The following is a 23,452-nucleotide window of genomic DNA, read 5'->3' on the forward strand; positions in this document are numbered from 1 at the left end:
TGGTTATGTTGTTCATCTCCTACTGTGAGAAAACCTCTAAAGCTAAGCAAGCGAGATGAAATATACATACCACTGAGATACTGCTTTGATGGAAGTGCTTCCAGGGATGTCCATTAATAATTTGGTATTGTTAGACACATGCACTTTCTGTTATTTGTCAAAGGTACTTGCTTAGCAGAAAAAGATTAAGTATGTTTTGAAGTGTAATGAGTCACAGTCTATGTCAAGATGATCAGTTGATACCGAGTTCACTATTGCCACTGTTAAATAATCTTTAGCACAATTTGGCAAATTAAACAAGTAAAACTGCAAGAAACCAACTTTCAAAGTAATGGCTTCTTCCCAGTAAATCAGTCTTTCCCAATAGTTTTCATATATGCAGAATTAACAACCATGTCGCAAAAATACTGATGAAAAATCCTTAATTTAAATCAAAATTTATTTATACAGTATAAATACATTATTTATACAGTATAGTACATTTCTTTGTGTTACTCACAGCATATAAATGATAACAGTATTCAGAACAAAATTTCCTACTTTTAACTTATTTTGTCCAATTTGGAAAACAAGAACAAAACAAAAAAGAAATATTTTTAAAAGAAGCAACACATTTCTCATAGTAAAAAGTTTTATGAAAAGTAATGAGCTCAAAACCTTAATTTGTAATGCTGAAGACTTTTCATTGGTAAAAAGAAGGCAGTATCCAGAGTTATTTAAACTGAAAGTGACTCCTAAAACTGACAGCCACTTTCATCTCAAAACATACACTAAACCAAATTATTTTATATTACAGAGTGCACAATGTGCTTGTTATTTATGATAATCTCGAACTCAGACTGAGTAATGGACCCAAATCGCCATTACAGTATAACAGCAGGTATTAGGAATCAACACAAATCACATTATAAATGCATCATTCATATCACACCAGGTAAACATTTGACACTGAAAATACATTCTTTCAAACAATAAAAGTCTGGAGGATTTTGTGAGATTTCAAATTTGCATAACATGGGTACTGTTATGCTTTCATGTCTTTATCTTGCAGAGGTCTAATAATAGGGACAGAAATATTCATACCCACTTTTCCATAAGGTAAACCAGATAACATAGTCGAGGCTTTTTGAAAGATGCAAACTGACTGGTATGGCCATACTGTAATTCATCATGTGTATTTACGCAGACACATTCATACAAATATACATACAAATCACAATGTTATTTCAAAAAGAACACACATTATCAGCGACGTGATGTTCCAAAAAAATTAATTTTGAAATAAACTAGTAATAAACATATATATCTCTATGTTTGTAATGTCCGAGTCTTGAACTATGGTAATTAAACAAGCAAAATAATGTTAAAAATATCTAACTCTAAGGCTTTATACAGGTGCCATTTTTATTTCTTATTTTCAATGCCCAGTAACAACATATGACAGTAGTCTAAAGTTCAAAATATAAAAGTAGTAATAATAATAATAATAATGATGAAAACACAAGTGATAAAATTTTGTTCAAAACTGAATACAGACAGATTAAAAAGTTTTTAATCACCAGAAGCTGAACTTGTGATCCAGCCAACAGGAAACAAAGCATGTGCTTGATTTGAGAGTTTCAGAAACCAAAAGCTTCTTATTTAGAATATGAAGAAGACATGGGAAGGTTAATTCACTCCAACTCATCAGTCAACAGGACCAAAGTGGCACCAGACACACTAGAATAGACACTAGTGGCATACTGACTGTTCCCTTTCTTGTGCACACACACACACACACACACACACACACAGGTCTTAAACCATTAACCTTTCCCTGTGCTGCTTTCTTTATCAGATCTCTGCTGCCCTTTTGTGGTTCAGCATATCAAAGTGTGAGAAAAACCTTCAGCTCTGAAAACTCAAATGTATATTTATGCATTGGCAAATTTCATTAAAGGTGCTAGATCATAATTTCAACTATTGGTGTTCTTAATTTGTCACGTTTCAGTAGTTCTAATCCTGTGTGAAACACAAGAAGTAAAGACTAATACAATGTTGTGCTTTTAGAAACATGGTCCACAAGTGAACTTCCCAGATATGCTTGCAGAATAAGTTTCAGAATATCTTTAAAACTGCTGGCGGTAATGGATCAATTAATATAATTTAATTTAGTTTTTTTAGCACTGAAGGGCATTTTTTGACCTGACTTTTCCATCAGAGTGGTGTGCTAAAACCTCTCATTTACAAAATGCATGCACACTTACATTATGGGTGATTAAGCATTTTACATATAAAATGTGTAATCCAATTTTAGATATGAACTGCCTACTAGAAAACTTCTGGAATGCAAATCCCATCTGGACGTCTTCAGAACAGTAGACTACTACACCATACAATTAAATAATGCATCAATCTGAGTGCAGTTGTACAAAATGAAACATCGAATAGGATATCAATTTGCGGCACGAGAGGAATAGAAACAGCTTGTTATATGACAACACAGTGAGTGGCCTTTTTGGTGAGCATTAAAACTTGATAACCTTTACACAAACAGCTTACAAAATATATACATATATTCCCAGTGCTTGAATTGTAAAGGCTGTAAAACACTAGATAAGTTAACATTCATAGTAGAAACGGTATGTTGCAACATGAAACTGCAATGTCTCTTCTACATTTCATGTAGACATAGGAAAGAGCCACTGGGTCATCTTGAAGCCAGAACTGTGTACAATTCTGAGATGCATTCATTTCATTATGAAAATTTTCTTGCAGCAGTTGGTAAAAGGAGGTAATGGCATTATATAAGATAAAAATAAATACGCTTCAATATTAGTGTAGGATATACCAACAAAATTCTCACACTGATACTGTGTGCATTATTATAAAATGATATGTTCCTTTAATAATGTGACAAATTGTGTTGGTGTAAAAAGAGAGCAGCACACTTTTATAATGTAAGTATCACTCTAGACAAAAATAAAAGGTTTTATCAATTAATTCTAAACATAACTTTTACCAAAAATAACAGTGCCATTTCCTCACTTTTACCACCTTCTGAAATAATATTAAAAGAAACTCATTTACACAAAACCTTTCTTCAGTCTATCATTTCAAAAACTGTGTTGGCTGTAATTTCCATATGGTCCTGTTGTGACTGGCAATTGCATTCAACACTTTCCATAAATGCAGTTCTTGCTCTTTTCTTTGGAAATGCATTAAACTTCATACTCCCCCCAAAAATTTGGGTTCATGGAATTAGACCAATTCCATCAATTTTATGGAACAATGCCTTTCCAGTACCGTCATTTAAAATTCACTTCAAGCATAAAATTCTCTGTTGGAATTTTTTGTGTATGAATTGACAGTTGGTGAACGCTTCGGCTCATCTAAAGCGTACGAACCTTCATCCTTCTTCCGCATTCTGTACACGATGAACATCACAACAAGTATAGCACACAGCAAACCAACAACAGCACCTCCAATCACCGCTGTGGGAAGAAATTAAAAACAAAATTCATTACTGAATCAACACTACAGAATTATGAAACATTTAGTTAACAAAATACAATAATAATGCCTTTAAATGACATGAAAACAATACAGATTCTTGAATGTACACTATCTGATCAAATGTATCCCAACATCCCCATGCAATGCGACCACTAAATGTCAACAGGGGCTGATCCACCAGTACAAAAGATGGTAGGGAGCTTTGCATTACCAGCAGAAAAGTAGCACCAACAGAATGAGTCACTTAGGAGAGCTCAGTGACTTCAAACGTGGACTAGTCATTGGATGTTACCTCACTGACAAATCCATCAGGAAAACTTCGTTCCTCCCAAGTCCAAGTTGTTGGTGATGTGATTGTAAAGTGGAAATGGGAAGTCCTAAACAATCACAACTAAAATAAACCAGGTATACCTCATGAACTGATGGAGAAGGACTATCAAGCATTATGGAGGGTGGTTGTAAAAATTGCACACAATTAACAGAAAAAAATCTCGCATGAATTCCAAACTGCTACCAGCGGTGCCACTAGCACAATGACAGGGCGTATATTAGTTAAAAAGAATGGGGTACAATGGTCGACAAGTGCCTCATAAGCTACACATTTCTCTAGTTGATGCCAAGCAACACTCAAGTGGTGTAATCCACTGGACAGTGGATGACTGGAAACAAATGCCTGGATAACATTAACTGCCATCACAAGCAGTGACAATACTGAAGTACAGAGGAGATGACATTACAGTATGGGGTCATTTTTCATGGTTAGGACAAGTCTCCTTGAGAAAATGGTAAATACGGAAGAATATGAACACATTTTACAACATTATGTAGTGTCCCCAGAAGAGTTCAAGGCATCATAAAAGTGAAGGGTGGACATATCCCATATTAATGTCCCACAACAAGTTGCCAGATACTTTTTATCCGATTGCGTACATCTACTTACTGTAGGGTAGCAGGCCGATACATACGGGGGGGAAAAAAAAGATACAAGAAACCTAATTTTGTATGTATTACTCTGCCAGATTAATACAACTTTCTTGCAAATCATTTTTGAGACTTCTGTAGTGTATAGATTACTAAATGGAAGTGACTAAAGGTGTGTGCGAAGAAACTTTAGAGAATAATAATACAGGGGAAAGATTAATTAACAATAATGGAAAGATTGACTTTTCTTTGATAAAATAGTATTTTTACCTGCTACTGAATCAGCTGGCTTAAAAAATGCAATATTCAGACATAGTTACCAAAAACATAACGTCAAAGATACAGCAATGGTAATGTTGCTTTATGAGAAAGTAATGGCAAGAAGTATAAATGTTAAGTGAAGCTTAAGTACATATTGTAATGGCAATTCAACAGTACATTCACATTTTCTGTTGCTTACATCTCCTTTCATTAAATCTATAACAATTACTTGCCATGTTTTAGTCATAATGTCTGTTAAGTTTTCCTTTGCAACAAGTGCTGTATTTCTATCTGTTACATATAACAGAGACACATGGATGAACTTACCTGCTAAAATACCCGGTTGGGCAAAGAAGGATGTTGCTCTGTCTTCCTGCTTAGGGTTCATGACTACCGTCGGATCTTTGTGCACATCAATTTCAGTTCGTACTTCCTTGTCTTCTTCTGGGCTTTCAGGAGGCTCGTTTCCAACTCCAGTGACCTCTACAGGACTCTGTGGCGGAGTGTCGACAGGTTTCTGAAGTGACAGAGAATTAATTAATTACTATTCTTTTATAATTTTAGACTGGCCCTGTGACAACCAAGCACTGATACAAAGGAACCAAGGAGCTCTTATAATGTATTGGTAACTGTGAAAATAGACCTAATGAATGCTATTTAACAAAGCAATGAAAATATCTGGAGGCCTGAAGATATAGAATCTCTGTGACAATACTTTTCACATAACTGACTAATCATTTAGTTTTCTATGGCATTTTTAAATAGATGAGACGTGCATATTGACAACAAAACAATGTAATATGCCAAATGCCGATTTCTATCTACACTTATGAACAAGTATCAGAGAGGCCTGTGGAAAGTGTTCATGATCATTCCGAGAGAGAGAGAGAGAGAGAGAGAGAGAGAGAGAGAGAGAGAGAGAGAGAGAGAGAGAGAGCATTTTCCATCATTTTTGAGACAAGACATAAGACATAATTTTGGAGTTGTTTGCAGATGGTAAAATTTCACTTTTTCACTTGTTTCAAAAATATCACTGTAACTATGGCCCAAATTATAATAAAGAACATATCTTTGACATGCAGGGAGACATTCTAGCATCCTTACCATATACGAATTTCAAATTTTTATGTGATTTTTGTAAGAGACTTTAACACTACTTTCTATCACAGTGGAGAGCAGAGCATTGTGAGATTCACTGCAGACAATACATGTCATGATAACATCAGATACAATCTAATTTTAAACAGATTATAGTTGTTTAATGCTACCTGATTTGACTTGACAGATGGGAGCAAGCAATGCCAACCACAGGCAGCTGGCCAGTTATTTTCTTGTCAGTTATTAACATAAATGAGTGAAGCTTTTTCTCACACTACAGAAGATAGCAGCATCATGCCCTTAAAAAAGGGGAGCACACATGGGAGACACAAAAATTCCATTGGCCACATGGCAGACAAATGTGCTGATGAAGTCTGCTGTAGTATGTACGGATGTCTGTGTGTAAGGAACATTAAATATAAGTTCAATTCATAAATGTAAGAGTTTCAGTAGGGCTTGCTCTGCCATGAAACCTATGAAAGATGCTTCTTGAACTTTAGAAAATACTGGAGTTATGCTGTTTGTACTAGAATTATCACTCTGAATCTGCCAGTGACATACTGTTTTCACAAAATGAAATTATACACAAAGATTCACATAATTAATTTGCATTATAGTGACTCCCGCAATCATGAAACAGATGTGTACTTTTCCAAACATAATGGTGCCTACTATCATTATCAAACTGAGAGAAATGATCCAAGATGTTAAAATAATGTCATTACAGTGTTTTGTGTCCACTTGAGCCATCATCAGGGTGATATCTGTAACAACAGGTAAACAACTGCCATTGACTTCGTGCAATGAAAGCAGACTAGTGTAACGAGACTAAAAGTTGATTAACACTGGACACCATAAAACAAATGATCAAAACACCCACACAGATTATCAACAGAATGGGATGGAATGGAACGTCAACATCAAGGATTCTCAAAAAGTAAGTTTTGATGCTGACGAGGATGAGGGCATCTGATAATATTATCCTTGCCCACTCACACTTGTTAAAGTAATGGATTCTCTGCATTTGTGTTTTTATTTTTATTGTTTGTTTTGAGATTGCGTGAGGGCTTTGATATATGTTCTTCCCCAGAAGATGCTAAACATGAGAAAGGAAACTAAAGTTTTACTGCACCTGAATAAATAAAAAGCCTGCACCAATCGTAAATAAGATGATAACTAGACAATTTTTTATTCAAAAACCTTTCTAACGGTGAAAAAGACAGCTCTACTGACGAACAACAATTCAGTGATTTCTGACTTAATTTAGTATTTAGGAACAAAAGAAAAACAAAGGATGAAGTAAAAAAGCCTATATGTATTGCCTTCTAAAAATTGTTTCATGTGTTTGTACGTTGCTGTATATTCTTTGAAGTTATTGAATGTTTATGTTTTCTAATATCTGGACAACACCTTTCCTGTACTATTCTACAAATGGTTCTGCATAGCTTACATCAAACAATGCACGATACTGCACGCATATGAATGTAAAGATTGAATCTGTCAAAAGATTACATAAAAAGATATAGTTGTGATATGACTACAAGTATAAATGCTGGAGTCTCATTTGCTGCTGAACGTGTGTTGAAGTGCACAATATTAGAGACTGATTTTGTTACTGTAGGAGTGCCTGCAATTTTATGTTCTAAAAGACTTCCTTTGTTGTAAGCTCATTGATTTTATTAGATAAATGTCTTACCAAGGAACCAAAAAGTAAGTTACATAAAAGAAACATACCACTTTTGTCACGGTGGCTATGTTTTCTTCAACTGGTTTTGAAGGTACTAGAGGTATCTGTGGAGTACCTACAACTGAAAGAAAAAGACAGATCAGTTAATTATGATTTTGTGCATTTTTATGCTAACCAAATTCAGATTTTGGAAACTGAAGGCAGTAAATGTTAATGGTTTGAAGAACAGATTCACAATTTATGATTTGACTAATCATGCACATACACAAATTATGTTGTGCTACTGTTATCTAAACAAGGAGAATTAAGAGTAAATTAAGAAAGATTTGAGTTTATTTTATCTGTAGCATTTCTTACCACATGAAGTTATTATGTGTATTGCGGAACTTTGAATTCTGAAGACAATTATTTTACTCATGATCAAATTAAGAGGATTTTCCAGTGGAATGAGAGACAGGGACCAGTTGGTGTCAAAAGTATATTATTAAGGACTACAAAACGAGATTACCATAAATACAACACAAGCAAAATTAGTCATTATTATGAATCCTATGTCTACACAACTTTTTTATATTCACTTTCAAAAAGTATACTCACTTTTTATCCACAGGGGAAACTCTACATTTACATCCATATCTATACGTTTTGTGTTTTGAAACATTTCTTATCAGCCATGTTTCAAAAGGCACATTTGACTACCGGAATTAATTACCAACTGATAATTTACAGAAATCTTGAGTAAAATAACAAAAATTTTCAAAACAGTGGTTCATTCAGTATTAACTGTTACAAAAAGTCAAATAACTCTCTCTTAATTTCTTGTAAGTATTGTCACAACTTCTATGGAGAACCAGTACATTTGTTTTTAATAAATAAGATTTTCAAACATATACAAGAGAAAGTAATCAGTTGGTTTACCACTCATTCAAAAAATTACTCTTCGAATAGTCTAGAATATAACACGAATCTTACAGTGAAACAGCAAAGAACAGTTTCATAATGAAGTCATTCTGAGACAAGTAGTATAGACTGTCTATGAATGACAACCAATACTACAAAATGAACTAGCTAGATTGGTAGAGAAAATATGAAACATATGGATGGAAAAAAATAAGAAACAAAAACTGCTGCAATCTGAACTCACTAGGAGGTCTACCACCTGATCCCTCGGTGGTATCTTCATCATCATCTCCCATTCCAGACCCACTTGATTCCAGATCATCTTTGACCTCATCATTTCCTCCTCCAGAACCTTCCAGTGTATCATCATCAATGTATATGTCATCTTTGGGATTTAAAAAATTGCCACTCTGAAACAAAAATAAAAGGCACATCACTTACATTTTCCTGAAAAATAAAGCAATGCAAAAATTTAAAAAAGACATAAGGAATCCAATTCAAGCTGAGACAGATCTGTCTGTGTATATGATGAAAAACAAATGTTTTAACATATATTGTGATAAATGCTTCCATTATGTATTATTTTATACCAAGCAATAGTCCATTTTTAAGAAGCTGATTACTTTAACAAAGAACAGTGCTTTAATATGCTTTGTACTTACAGTAATCTATCTGAGTGGTAACAACAATTAACTGCATTAGCTAGTACTCTCTTATATTCTTTAATTACAAATACATCATTAGAGGCTCAAAAGTCTATCAGCTGAAAACAAGAGCTCCACGAAGCACCCAGCAGGCAGATGAGATGCTACAGCTGGCCAGCCTCCAAGCTTCTGGAGCAGCCTCAATGGAACACAATCAATCAATACTGCTGCTGCAGCAGCAGGGTAGCCACCACTCCCACCTAACGCTCCCTGCATCTGCACGTTGCTGACAGCTTGCAGCGCACTCTCATACTTACAATTCAAAATGGCAAACTATTTTTAGCATTTAAAAATAACTACAACACTATAAAGAATTATATGTTAAGATTTTCTTGCCTTCTTAGATTGAGAGAAAAAAAATCATTTTCTTTGCAAAATGTTATTTAACTGGAAATACTTCAAGATTGTGCCTTTTTAAAAAATAGAAACTAAAATAAAAAATAAATAAATAAAATTAAAAAATTGTAGCAAAAATTCCAGAAAATTATGAAACGTCATTTCACAAGAAAGAGCCGATTTTTCACAAATACCATCTGAGTAGAATTTACAGTAAATGTAATTTCCGGAAATACCCCACCTGTTGTTGTTGTCTTCACACAACAACAACAACAACAACAACAACAGGTAGGGAATTTCCGGAAATTACATTTACTGTAAATTCTACTCAGATGGTATTTGTGAAAAATCAGCTATTTCTTGTGAAATGACTTTTCAAAATTTTCTGGATTTTTTGCTACAATTTTTTAATTTTATTTATTTATTTTTTATTTTAGTTTCTATTTTTTAAAAAGGCATACATTTACAGTAAATGTAATTTCCGGAAATTCCCTACCTAATGTTTATTTTATGTACATTTCAATTAGCATGATACTTCTGATAAGGGTGACAAACTAAATTCATTTTCAAAAAATTCAGTAGCAAGAATTTCATAATAAAATAATTACTTCTCCACACACTGTCACACATCTGACCATGTAAAAATAAATTTTCATTTGCCTTTTAAACCTGAATATATTTTACAACATTTTTGGAAATTCTAAATTTTGGTAACAGAAGTGAAGTGAGGTCAATACCACTTACAACAGCATCCATAATTAAGTGTACCAGAAAATGTGACATTTCCAGTTTGTAAACAAGTGCTGAAAACTAAGCAAAACTGTTTGGTGCAATTCCAATACCTTAATTTTTATTTTTCACCCAGTGTTTCATTTATAACATTATTTTTACCATTATTTTTATTCTAATTGTAATCCAAACAAATACATAATGACTTTTTATAGTGCCTGCTCATTCCTGTTCACTTAGCGCATTGTGATTAAAATAGATCTACATTCTTGTTATAGAAGCAGATACTGCGATGTGTTCAATTACCGTAGGCCAAGTCTAATTTCATATTGTGCAGAAACAGGTGCAGAGTTTTTTGTGAGCATAACAATTCTATAGTTGAATATGAGGAAATTTTGGCCTGAGCTGCCGGAGTTGGCGGTTGGGTGCGTGAGATGTGCTTGCTTGTGTGAATTAATGGTGTGTGTTTCTCTTTCTTTTTCTGATGAAGGCTGTGGCCGAAAGCTTATGTGCAAGTTTCTTTTAATTGTGCCTGTCTGCAATATAACGTATCATCTTTATGTGAAGTAGCACTACCTTTACCTACATTGTTGAGTATGAGGAAAGAAATGGTAAACAACCATTTATTTCTAAAACAAAGAATTCATATTCACACAGTTCCCTCACCACCACCACCACCACCACCACCACCACAACTTTTGAAACTACTATTTGATTAGAAAGGGGGAGAGGGGCAGCTGGGAGGCAGCTGCAGGTCAAAGACAAAGAATATGGAAAATAAAGCTCAGTATGGTTCCATTAGGAAAAAACATAAAATGTTTGCTTATCAAAGATTGAATAATTGTGTTTAGAAATTCAGCTATATTGGCCTTTCATGTAGAATAAGCCATCATTGAATTCTGAGAGTCATAAAATAATAGTAGCAGTAGCAGTAGCAGTAGCAGTAGTAGTAGTAAACCTTTAATGTCAAACCTGGTTAAGGCAATAAAAAGCCAATTATGCACACAGTTCATATTTTGATGTTATGAAAACAAACATTTGCGTTTCTACCATGAGCAGCTGGTAAGGAGCTGCCAAACACACAAAAATATCAATCACTGACTTTGCAAGGCTAACCAGAATGACCTAACGTAAGTCAAGCATTTACATACATATCAAAGTTCCAAAAAATGTTATTAAAATTCTCTTCACTAACAGTTTTTGGCCTCTTCTGTAAATTCAGTCTTTCTAGTTAGATCCATACTACTTTCAGCTATATTATGGCAAGGTGAAAATTTCTCTTGGCCCTGAGACAGTGTTGGTATCAATGCAATTTTGTGATTGCCATGTTGGTGCACTAAGCACAAAAATGTAAGTAAAGTTGCAGTTTCAGCTATAGAATAATTTTGTTTGCATACCTATTGTAACATTTGTGGTGGGTTTCGTTAATGTGATGATTCTAACTGGGAAGGCAGAAGAGATGAATGACTTCATGAAGAATGAGAATGTAAAAATGTTTGAGTTTAGTGAGGTCAGGTGGAAGAGAAAATGCAGAAGGATAATGAGGAAAGTATACATACTTTACTGGAGTGGTAGACTAGTGGTGAAAAAATGTTCTAGGTATAATAGTAAAACCGAAAACGAAGCATTGGAATAAACAAGTGACACGATGACAAGGGCAAGGACAAGTAACGGAGTGAAGGACTACATCAAGGTATGTACACCAGGAAATAAAGAAGGAAACATCAAGGAATTACTAGAGAAATTAGAGAATGAAATTACAGATGTGGAAGCAATAGCAATGGGTGACTCAAATGCTCAGGTGGGAAACGAAACACTAAGGAAAGAAGAGATAATTAGTCCTCACAGAGATGGAGAAAAATGAGAAAGGAGAGAATTAGCTGATTTTTGGGAAAAAATTATCTGGTTGTTGACAACACATGCTTCAGGAAGAAAAATAGCCAAAAGGTAACAAGGTATTGTTGAGAAGGATGAAGAAAACAAAAATGGCAAAGATGAGGACAGGTCAAATGGAAAGCAGAAAGGGAAAAGAAAATGGAAAATGTTAAAACTAGAAGATATGAAGGCACAAGAAAAGTTCAGAAAGTTTCCTTAAGAATAATATCCCAAACACTGAATGTGGAAGTATGAAAGAGAAATGAGGTAAGTTCAAAGATGAATTTGTAAGCTCTACAGAGAACATCTGCGGCAGAATGTCTGGAAGGGTGAAGGATACAGAGACATGATGGTGAGCAGGTGAAAGAAGCAGTAAAAGAAAAGAAAAAAATGATGAGTAGAATGTAACAGAGGCAAAAAGGCAGATAGGAAAAGGAAACAACAGGAAAGCAAATAGAAAGGTAAGAAAGTGGTAGCGGAAGGAAGTGGAAAAGTTGGAATTCACACAAGAGCTGGAAAAGGATGTTAATGGAAGTAAAAGGATGCTGTATGGAATTACAAGGAACGGACAGAAGGAAATCACTTACACAAAGCTGATAAAGGGAGAAGGTAAGAGCCATGATACAACCAGACGAGATAAGGAAAACGTATACAGAGTACTTTGACAAACTGATCAAAATAGTAAAAAATAGCAATGGGAAGTGAACAGAAGTATGGCAGGGGAACCTGGATCTGGAAGAATAAAAAGATAGGGGACGTCGACCTGGAAAAAGAAAAATCACAATGTTAGAAGGGTACCTAGCAGTTAGAAGAATGAAAACAGGAAATGCAGCTGGGATTGATGAAATTAGTGTGAGGATGATAAAGGCATCTGGATCTACTGGGATACACACATCATATAGGCTGCCAAGATACAGATGAACTCTGAAAAGTGTGCCAGAAGAGAAGTAAAATGGTATAATAATTCCATTGCTCTAGAAGGGAGATGAAAGTATGTGGCAACTATCGAGCGATCACACTCACATCACATATAACAAAAATAATGAAGAAAGTACTAGAAAGAAGGGTGAAGGAAAAAGTGAAAGATCAGTTAGAAGAGGAGCAGTATGGTTTCTGACAATGCAGATCAAAAGAAAACCCAGTCTGTACTATAAGACAATTGATAAAAAGGCATTGGGAGTATGGGAACATCAAGTGGCAACATTTCTTGACTTAGTGAAAGGATATGTTATTGTCCACAGGCAATCTCGGAGTGAAAGATAGCTGGAAAATAAACAACCTAAACTGTTCAAGCGATGTATGACGAAAGCTTCAGTTATGCACAGACCCACATTTGAAGAACTGATGGGGCACGCACGCGCACACACGCACATGCAGAGAGAGAGAGAGAGAGAGAGAGAGAGAGAGAAAGAGAGAGAGAGAGAGAGAGAGAGAGAGAGAGAGAGAGAGAGAGAGAGATGGACTACTTTAAGTATCTACAATTTGAGCTCATGCAAATGCAAGGGTGAAGACGGAAATTAACAAACGAGTACATCAGAGCAATGCATTTTATCAGTGTGTCAGGGACTTAGTTTGAGGAAGGGAGATGTCAATGAAGTGTAAGGAAGTGCTGTGCAAGATGTACTGTACACCAATACTGACATATGCTTCGGAGGCCTCGCCAATGAAAATGAGAGGGGACAGTAGAATCCAAGCCAGTAGCATGAAACTCCTAAGACGACCAGGGGAGACAGAGAGAGAAATAAAGATGTTTGGAAGGAAACTGAAGTAGAAAAGCTGAATGACAGAACTGAGAAGAGAAGGTTTTAAACATCCAAAGAAAATAAAAGATAGAAGAATATGAAAACCACTGATGGAGGCCTTTTTAAAGTAGTCACTGTGAACTTTTTTTTGTTCAAATTTATAAGACTGGAATACCATTCCAAGTGAAGTGTCATAGTGGTCAAATGAGGAGTACTGTATAATCAGAGGTTAAACATAAATAAAATAATTAAGACCTAGGAATATCAGTTGCAAGAGTAACGTCCATTTTGAAGTAACAAATAAGATTAGTTCAAGATCTATAATCCAAATGTTAAATGTTGACCAAAAGAAAACCGAAAAAGAAATTTCGAAGCAATGTTTTAAAAATTTTAAATAAATTAATCTAATCCCCCCCCCCCCCCCCCCACCCCCCATCCATGAACCATGGACCTCACCATTTGTCGGGAAGCTTTTGTGCCTCAGTAATATGGACAGCCATACCGTAGATGCAACCACAACGAATGGGTATCTGTTGAGAGAAACATGTGGCTCCTGAAGAGGGGGGGCAGCAGCCTGGATAATTGACTAATCTGGCCTCGTAACATCAATGAAAATGGTCTTGCCGTATGATTAAATAATGATGGAATCCTCTTGGGTAAAATATTCTGGATGTAAAACAGAACCCCATTCAGGTCTCCAGATGGTGACTACTCTGGAGGATGTTGTTATCAGGAGAAACAAAACCAGTGTTCTATGAAAAATTTAAAAAATGAAATGGATAGGTTAAAGTTATATATAGTTCGAATTAGTGCAGTTTGGTGGCACAAGGAATAGGCTTTCTAGCCAGGTGAACACAGGGTTGTAAATACAAAATCAAATATGGGTAATGCAGGCATATACCTAATAATGAATAAAAACTAGGAATGTGGATAAGTTACTATGAACAGCATAGTGAATGCATTATTGTAGCCAAGAGAGAGAGACGATGCCCACATCACAACAGTAGCACAAGTTTATATCATAGATAGCTTTGCAGATTAAGAAATTGAATAAGTGTATGACGAGATAAAAGAAATTTTTCAGATAGGATAGAGGAGACAAAAATTTGATTGTAATGGGAGACTGGAATTTGAGGTAGGAAACGAAAGGGAAGGAATGAATGAGGACGCTGCTTGGTAGAATTTTGCACAGAGCACAATTTTATCATAGCTGACACTTGGTTTAAGAATCATGAAAGAAGGCTGTATACATGGAAGGTTTCAGATTGATTATATAATGGTAAGCCAGAGATTTCGGAACCAGATTTTAAATTGTAAGACATTTCCAGGGGCAGATGTGGACTCTGACCACAATCTATTTGTTATGAACTGTACACTGAACCTGAGGAAACTGCAGAAAGGTAGTAATTTAAGGAGATGGGTCCTGGTAAGCTGAATGAACCAGGGGTTATAGAGAGTTTCAGGAGCATTAGGGAACAATTGACAGTAGCAGGGGAAAGGAAAACAATAGAAGAAGAAGAAGAAGAAGAAGAATAGGTAACTTCAAGAGATTAAATAGTGAAGGCAGCAGAGCCGTAAGTAGGTAAAACAATGAGGGCTAGTATAAATCCTTGTGTAATAGAAGAGGTATTCAATTTAACTGATAAAAGGATAAAATATAAAAATGCAGTAAATTAAGCAGGTGAAAGGGAATATGAAGTCTAAACAAAAAAGAGACTGACAGTAAATACAAAATGGCTAAGCAGGAATGTCTACAGGGCAATGTAAGGATTTATTTAATGGATAGATAAACCTGAAGAATATTTTATCTATACAATTAAATAATTTTGTCAATAACTGATTGTTTTCTTTGTTATAAATGTAAGGATTTAGAAACATTTATCACTAGGGGAAAGACAGACACTGTCTACAGGAAAATTGAAGAGGCCTTTGGAGGAAATAGAAGTCTCACATGGAAAACCAGTTCTAAGCAAAGAAGGGAAAGCAGAAAGGTGGAAGGAGTATACAGAGGATCTATTCAAGGAAGATGTGCTTGAGTGCAATATTATGGAAATGAGGGAAGCCGTAGATGAAAATGAGATGGGAGATATGATACCGTGTGAAGAATTTGAGAGAGCACTGAAAGACCTAAGTCTAAACAAGGCCCCAGGAGTGGACACCAGTCCATCAGAGCTACCGATAGCCTTGGGAGAGCCAACCAAGACAAAACTCTTCCATCTGGTGTACAAGATGTACGAGACAGGCAAAATACCCCTCAGACTTCAAGAAGAGTATAATAATTCCAAAGAAAGCAGGTGCTGACAGGTGTTAAAACTACCAAACTATCAGTTTAATAAGTAAATAAGCACTCCGTCTTCAGGCCACGAGTGGCCTACCGGGACCATCCGACCGACGTGTCATCCTCAGGGGAGGATGCGGATAGGTGGGGCGTGGGGTCAGCACACAACTCTCCCGGCAGTTATGATGGTATTCTTGACCGAAGCCGCTACTATTCGATCGAGTAGCTCCTCAATTGGCATCACGAGGCTGAGTGCACCCCGAAAAATGGCAACAACGCATGGCGGCTGGATGGTCACCCATCCAAGTGCCGGCCACGCCCAACAGCGGTTAACTTCGGTGATGTCACGGGAACCGGTGTATCCAATGTGTCAAGGACGTTGCCAGTTTAATAAGTAACAAGTGCAAAATACTAACATGCATCCTTTACAGAAGAACGGAAAAAACTGGCAGAAGCTTACCTCAAGGAAGAACTGTTTGCATTTAAGAGAAATGCAGGAACACAGGAGGAAATACTGACCCTGCGTCTTCTCACAAAAGATAGGTTAAGGAAAGACAAATCTGTGCTGATAGCATTCGTAGACTTAAAGAAAGCTTTTGACAGTGTTGACTTGAACACTCTTTGAAATTCAAAAGGTGGTATGGGTGAAGCACAGGGAGCAAAAGGCTATTTACAAATTGTGTAAAAACCAGATGATAGTTATAAAAAGCAAGGGGCATAAAAAGGGAAGCAGTGGTTGAGAAGGGAGTGAGACAGGGTTGTAGCCTATCCCTGATGTCTGTACACTGACCATACAGTAAACGAAACAAAAGAAAAATTTGAAGTCCAGGGGGAAGAAATAAAAACTTGGAGGTTTGCCAATGACATTGTAACTCTGTCGGAAACAGCAAAGGACCTGGAAGAGCAATTTAACGGAATCAACAGTGTCTTGAGAGGAGGACATAATATGAACATCAACAAAAGCAAAAGGGGAAAATGGAATGTAGTCAAATTAAATCAGGTGATGCTGAGGGAGGTAGATTAGGAAATGAGAGACAAAGTCGTAGATGAGTTTTGATATTTGGGCAGAAAAATAACTGATGTTGGTCGAAGCGGAGAGATATAAAATGTAGAGTGGCAATGGCAAGGAAAGCGTTTCTGAAGAAGTGAAATTTGTTGACATCAAGCCCAGATTCGTGTGTCAGGAAATCTTTCCCAAAGTATCTGAATGGAGTGTAGCCATGTACGCAAGTGAAAAATGGATGATAAACAGTTTAGAGAATAGAAGCTTTTGGAATGTGGTGCTAGAGAAGAATTCTGAAGATTAGATGGGTAGATCATGTAACTAACGAGGAGGTACTGAACTGAATTCGGGAGACAAGGAATTTGTAGCATAATTTGACCAAAAGAAGGGATCGGTTAATGGGACACAATCTGAGACATCAAAGGATCACCAGTTTAGTACTGGAGGGAATTGTGGGGGGTAAAAATAGTATAGGGACTCCAAGAGATGACTAGAATAAGCAGATTCAGAAGGATGTAGGTTGCAGTAGTTACTCAGAGTGGATAGACTAGCATGTCAGAGTGAAGACCACAACAACAACACAACCTAACGTAAGCTTTAGCTATTTCAATTCATAAAAAAACTGAGTGCACTTTCAACATAGAAAGTGTTTCTTAGCTTTTGCATCTATGTGATGGACAAAAAACTTATAACTATCATTTTCTTAGAGATGTGTTTTTGTGGCATAGTCATGGAAGGGAATGATACGTATTTATGTTGCAAATGGCTCATTTCTGTAGTCTCCCAAAAAAATTCCTGCTTCACAGCAAAATGATGTGTACAAATCTCACCCACGCCCTATTTCTTTCATTTAGTCAGTACCTATCATAAAGGGGTTCCATTAGTAACTGTGGTGATTAACATAAACCGAGCTTTTCAAAAGTTGTTTTTAAGAAATTGTGTTCCATTCCTCCATCCATTCCTATTCTGTGAAACTAATACTCCCACTCAGATACCTTGTACACTCCTGCGTATGTATAGCAATTACAGCACCACTGTTGCCCAAACAAATGTAGTGATCACAGAGAGAGAGGTTTACTGCACTACAGAGTAATCACATGCTTGATGTTAACTATGATGGCCTTACAGAAAAGTGAAAGTCAGTATTTTTCATATTAAGCCAGTGAATATAGGAAATGATTAAATTCTGAGGTTCACTCTTTTTGTGTCTTTTAGAAAAATTTTACATTTGTATGAAGACCTAAACAATATACAAATTTGCAAGAAGCATATATATATATATAAGGCAAATATTAAACTGAACATTTTGAGTGGCTCTCTTGCAAGAGAAAGCGTAACAGGAAAACTGTACTTTAAAAGAAATTGAAAACTGCAGTTCCCCAATATATCACTTACAAACAAAAAAACACATTATTTAACTGCCGAGACTAAAAATGGGACATTCAAATTGCTCTTCTTGTTTGACTTTTCAAATGCCGAGAAATGGCTAAAAAAGAAAAAAAAGCTGAGAAATACATGAGCTGCTGCTGCTGCATTCTTTTATTCTGACTTTGCCTTTTTTAGCTTCTGAATTTAACTATCAATGTAACTGGATATGAGTAAATAACGTTAACAGTGCAAATGCGGCCATTTTTTATCATCATTGAAGTGGATGTTATAGACCGAAAAGTTTGACTACTAGGGTGCTAAATTACGGAATACAGAACCACTGGTAATATAAATGCAGGCGGTCAGTAAGTCACATGAGATGAGATGAGATGAAAACTGTATATGACCTTAGTAACTGTTGGTTCGCAGTATCTGGCTTTTGTATATTGCTGACGTACCGTATGTTTCCCTGGAGAATTAGTGTAACGTGCATTTATTTCTATGTTTAGTTACTGAAAACGAAAACGTTTTCATAACATGTATTTAACAAGGATTCTGTCACGTTGTCCTAGAGAAGCTGGCTTATCCCATAAATTTAGATGTAAGTTTTAGACAAACCTTTCACCAGAAAAGTGCGTTTATTTTTAAAAACCACGGCTCTCCGCCCAAATTATGAATTGCATATGAAGATATATAAACACAAACGTATGTATATCGTTACATTCTGGTTCGACAGAGCGACGAATCGCGCACCCTCTTAAGAGTGTTACATAGTACTCTCAAACGCTGGTAGGTGGCGCGCACTTCGCTTTTCGACGGTAGTCGGAGCGCATGCGCTCTACAATACAAAGTTGATGCGGTAGAGGTTCGTTCTCTCTCTCTCTCTCTCTCTCTCTCTCTCTCTCAGCAATTCGTCGCCAAGTCGGGTGATTCTTTCGCAGACCGCACCTGCATGGGCAAATCGCTGATTGCAGCGATCGATCGCCGATCTCTGGGAAACTAATGGATGCGGTAAATGTGTTTCATTTCGCTGTGAGAAAGCGAAGAGTGAGAACTTTTACGTTAATATTTATGGCTATTCTCTGAGCACAAAGCAGTCAGAAAAGTGAAGTTGAAGCCTAAATTGCCATTCATATTAAACACACGTCGATACCCTTAGTGATTAGCAATTTGAAGATTGTGATGTAGAAAAATAGATATTCGTGGGACGTTCATAGCTACAGGTCCGACATACGGGACTCCATCTGGTGACATCCTAGTTGCTTGAGAAATATCTATAAGCATTATTATGGTTTTTAACTTCTAAACAGAATCAAGATAAAATTACGTGGACATTTTAATCTAAATGTTTGGTCATTCCTATTCTACAACTGTATTGAGGTGCGTTTTCATTTCATACAATCTAAAATCTCCCTCGTACAGTTTACAACAACGATGTTTCAGAAGCGCTGTGTAAATACTTGAACACAAACTAAAAGACGAATATCTAAAAAGGAATTGACAACTAACAAAGATTTGTGAGGTACAGACTGGAACCACATGCACAACACACTTGGCTTCAATTTAAAGAGTGATGTGTTCTTTAGCATGGCCTGTACTTTCTAGGACCAACGCTTCAAAACAAATTTAATTATTGCAATTCGCGTTTGTAATGTATTTTTTGCAAGTATCACCAGACAAATAAAGAGCTACTGCTACCGCTGCTAAACATAGTTCGTTTTCTACGGTAGATTCCATCGTGAGTGGCGGTCGAAAATACTGGATGAAAATGTTTGATAATCACTCGTGTGTAGCGGTTTCAAAACTAACGACCGCTTGCAGGCGATGCAGCCAGCATCATGAACACTGAAATTTCAATACTACGGCCAAAGTCCAGATTAAAATCGCATCTTATTTCTAATATGTACCGACCATGCTATTGTAATATCTGAATACATCTTTTAGGTCCCGAGTATCTGGGATATCTGTGAGCCTCAGCTGCCCACCAATGACGAAATTACAATCCAAAAGCGAACGTCGGGCATCTTCAGTACGTAACTAATCAAAAATATGTACATCACGCATTAACGACATGTATAAACTGGATCTTTAATTGTACAGCACGCTACTGTTCTCGCCGATGGCTTTCACGGTCAATGTTGTTGAAATTTCTGTAATTTTTTCGGGAACTACCCAAACTAAAATGTGATAAACCGTAAAAAAGTTTTTAACAATGCAGCCAATTCTAAGACAAAAAACGATGCATCACCGAGGAATTATCCGAATAGGACGCAAATCGGTAGAGGTGTACAGAAAAAAATGAACGCTGTTTCAGAAAAACTTGATTTATTCAAGACAAAGAGCTTCACAATCTGAGCAAGTCAATAATAACGAGTGGTCCACTTCTGGACCTTATGCAAGCAGGTATCGGCTTGGCATTGACTGATAGAATTGTTGGAAGTCCTCCTGACGGATATCGTCCCGAATTCCGTTCAGTTGACGCCTTGGAGCGTCAAAATCCTAAGATGGTTGGAGGGCCCTGTTCATAATGCTCCAAACGTTCTCAATTTACGACACATACGGCGGCCTTGCTGCCTAGAGTGGGTTTTGGCAAGAAGGAAGGCATGCAGTAGAAACTGTCGCCGTATGCGGGCGGGCATTATCTTGCTGAAATGTAAGCCCCGGATTGCTTGCCGTGAAGAGCTACAAAACGAGGTGTAGAATATCGTCGATATATCGCTGTGCTGAATGGGTGCCACGGATGCAACCAAACGAGTCCTGCAAAGAACCGAATTCGCAATCCCAGGCCATAAGCCTCGTTTGTCGGGATTGCAAGCGAGAGCCGAGTAACTGCTTGCATGGGGGTCGGAGGTAGATCAACGTCTTATTGACTTTCTCAATTTGTAAAGCTCATTTTTCTGGAATAAATCGTAAAATGTTTCTGAAATTGCCATCATTTGCACGTCTGTACAGGTACATCGCATCTACCGATTTTCGTCCCATTCAGATAATTCATTCACCCTACGTCTATACAAGGGCAATGTACTTGAGGACAATATTATGGAAATGGAAGAGGATGTAGATGATGATGAAATGGGAGATACGATACTGCGTGTAGAGTTTGACAGAGCACTGAAAGACCTGAGTCGAAGCAAGAGCCCGGGGGTAGACAACATTCCATTGGAACTACTGACGGCCTTGGGAGAGCCAGTCCTGATAAAACTCTACCATCTGGTGAGCAAGATGTATGAGACAGGTGAAATACCCTCAGACTTCAAGAAGAATATAATAATTCCAATCCCAAAGAAAGCAGGTGTTGTCAGATGTGAAAATTACCGAACTATAAGTTTAATAAGTCACAGCTGCAAAATACTAACACGAATTCTTTACAGACGAATGGAAAAACTAGTAGAAGCCCACCTCGGCGAAGATCAGTTTGGATTCCGCAGAAATATTGGAACACGTGAGGCAATAGTGACCCTACGACTTATCTTAGAAAACAGATTAAGGAAAGGCAAACCTACATTTCTAGCATTTGTGGACTTAGAGAAAGCTTTTGACAATGTTGACTGGAATACTCTCTTTCAAATTCTAAAGGTGGCAGGTGTAAAATACAGGGAGCGAAAGGCTATTTACAATTTGTACAGAAACCAGATGGCAGTTACAAGAGTCGAGGGGCATGAAAGGGAAGCAGCGGTTGGGAAGGGAGTGAGACAGGGTTGTAGCCTCTCCCCGATGTTATTCAATCTGTATATTGAGAAAGCGGTAAAGGAAACAAAAGAAAAATTCAGAGTAGGTATTAAAGTCCATGGAGAAGAAATAAAAATTTTGAGGTTCGCCGATGACATTGTAATTCTGTCAGAGACAGCAAAGGACTTGGAAGAGCAGTTGAACGGAATGGACAGTGTCTTGAAAGGAGGATATAAGATGAACATCAACAAATGCAAAACGAGGATAATGGAATGTAGTCGAATTAAGTTGGGTGATGCTGAGGGAATTAGATTAGGAAATGAGACACTTAAAGTAGTAAAGGAGTTTTGCTATTTGGGGAGCAAAATAACTGATGATGGTCGAAGTAGAGAGGATATAAAATGTAGACTGGCAATGGCAAGGAAAGCGTTTCTGAAGAAGAAAAATTTGTTAACATCGAGCATAGATTTAAATGTCAGGAAGTCGTTTCTGAAAGTATTTGTATGGAGTGTAGCCATGTATGGAAGTGAAACGTGGACGATAAATAGCTTAGACAAGAAGAGAATAGAAGCTTTCGAAATGTGGTGCTACAGAAGAATGCTGCAAATTAGATGGGTAGATATAACTAATGAAGAGGTATTGAATAGGATTGGGGAGAAGAGAAGTTTGTGGCACAACTTAACTAGAAGAAGGGAATGGTTGGTAGAACATGTTCAGAGGCATCAAGGGATCACCAGTTTAGTATTGGAGGGCAGCGTGGAGCGTAAAAATCGTAGAGGGAGACCAAGAGATGAATACACTAAACAGATTCAGAAGGATGTAGGTTGCAGTAGGTACTGGGAGATGAAGAAGCTTGCACAGGATAGAGTAGCATGGCGAGCTGCATCAAACCAGTCTCAGGACTGAAGACTACAACAACAACGTCTTTTTCGTGTCCAACCACCACCAGCAGAAAATAACATCAGCAGTTGCACACAGCTGGTGGACGCGCGTGCCCAGCGATTATGGAAGGCGTGCCTTATTAGGACAGGCACAGCACTCTGCTTTCTTTGCAGCCCAAGGCCGGCGGCGCTGCGGCCGGACACAAAGGGAGGGCGCATTCCTCAGGGAACCGGCAGCTGGCGCCACTGCAGTCTCGCCTGCTCCCTCCCACCAAGGCCGTGGCGGGGTAGAGGGGGGGTGGGGGGGGGGGGGGGGGTGGATACTACACAAGTGAGAAACCGTGCCGTCCTTCTGGGAACGCGGCGCCGCTGCTGTTTACTTGCTGTATGCTGCCGCTACTCTGCGAGTTCTGTGATGTGCATGACGCCGCTGCTGTGCCCTGTTACTCTCTCTACTTCGCTTGTGTCTTCCATAAGAACCTACAGCTTTACTATCACTTCTCCT

The 23,452-nt window shown here is 37.3% G+C and overlaps 1 protein-coding gene across 1 annotated transcript in view; it reads right to left on the reverse strand.

Moving 5' to 3' along the window:
• Positions 1 to 418: 418 nt before the first annotated feature.
• The window catches only part of LOC124599784 (syndecan-like), a 245,753-nt gene continuing 222,719 nt past the window's right edge, over positions 419 to 23,452 (reverse strand). The window contains exons 2-5 of the mRNA XM_047136107.1: positions 8,607 to 8,772; positions 7,510 to 7,583; positions 5,005 to 5,194; positions 419 to 3,473 (exon numbers count right to left, since the gene is read on the reverse strand). Of these exons, the coding sequence (XP_046992063.1) occupies positions 3,304 to 3,473; positions 5,005 to 5,194; positions 7,510 to 7,583; positions 8,607 to 8,772 (600 nt within the window). The 3' untranslated portion in view covers positions 419 to 3,303. The remainder of the gene's footprint in view (positions 3,474 to 5,004; positions 5,195 to 7,509; positions 7,584 to 8,606; positions 8,773 to 23,452) is intronic.

The sequence above is a fragment of the Schistocerca americana genome, chromosome 1, assembly GCF_021461395.2.
Source record: "Schistocerca americana isolate TAMUIC-IGC-003095 chromosome 1, iqSchAmer2.1, whole genome shotgun sequence".
NCBI classification, from domain to species: domain Eukaryota; kingdom Metazoa; phylum Arthropoda; class Insecta; order Orthoptera; family Acrididae; genus Schistocerca; species Schistocerca americana.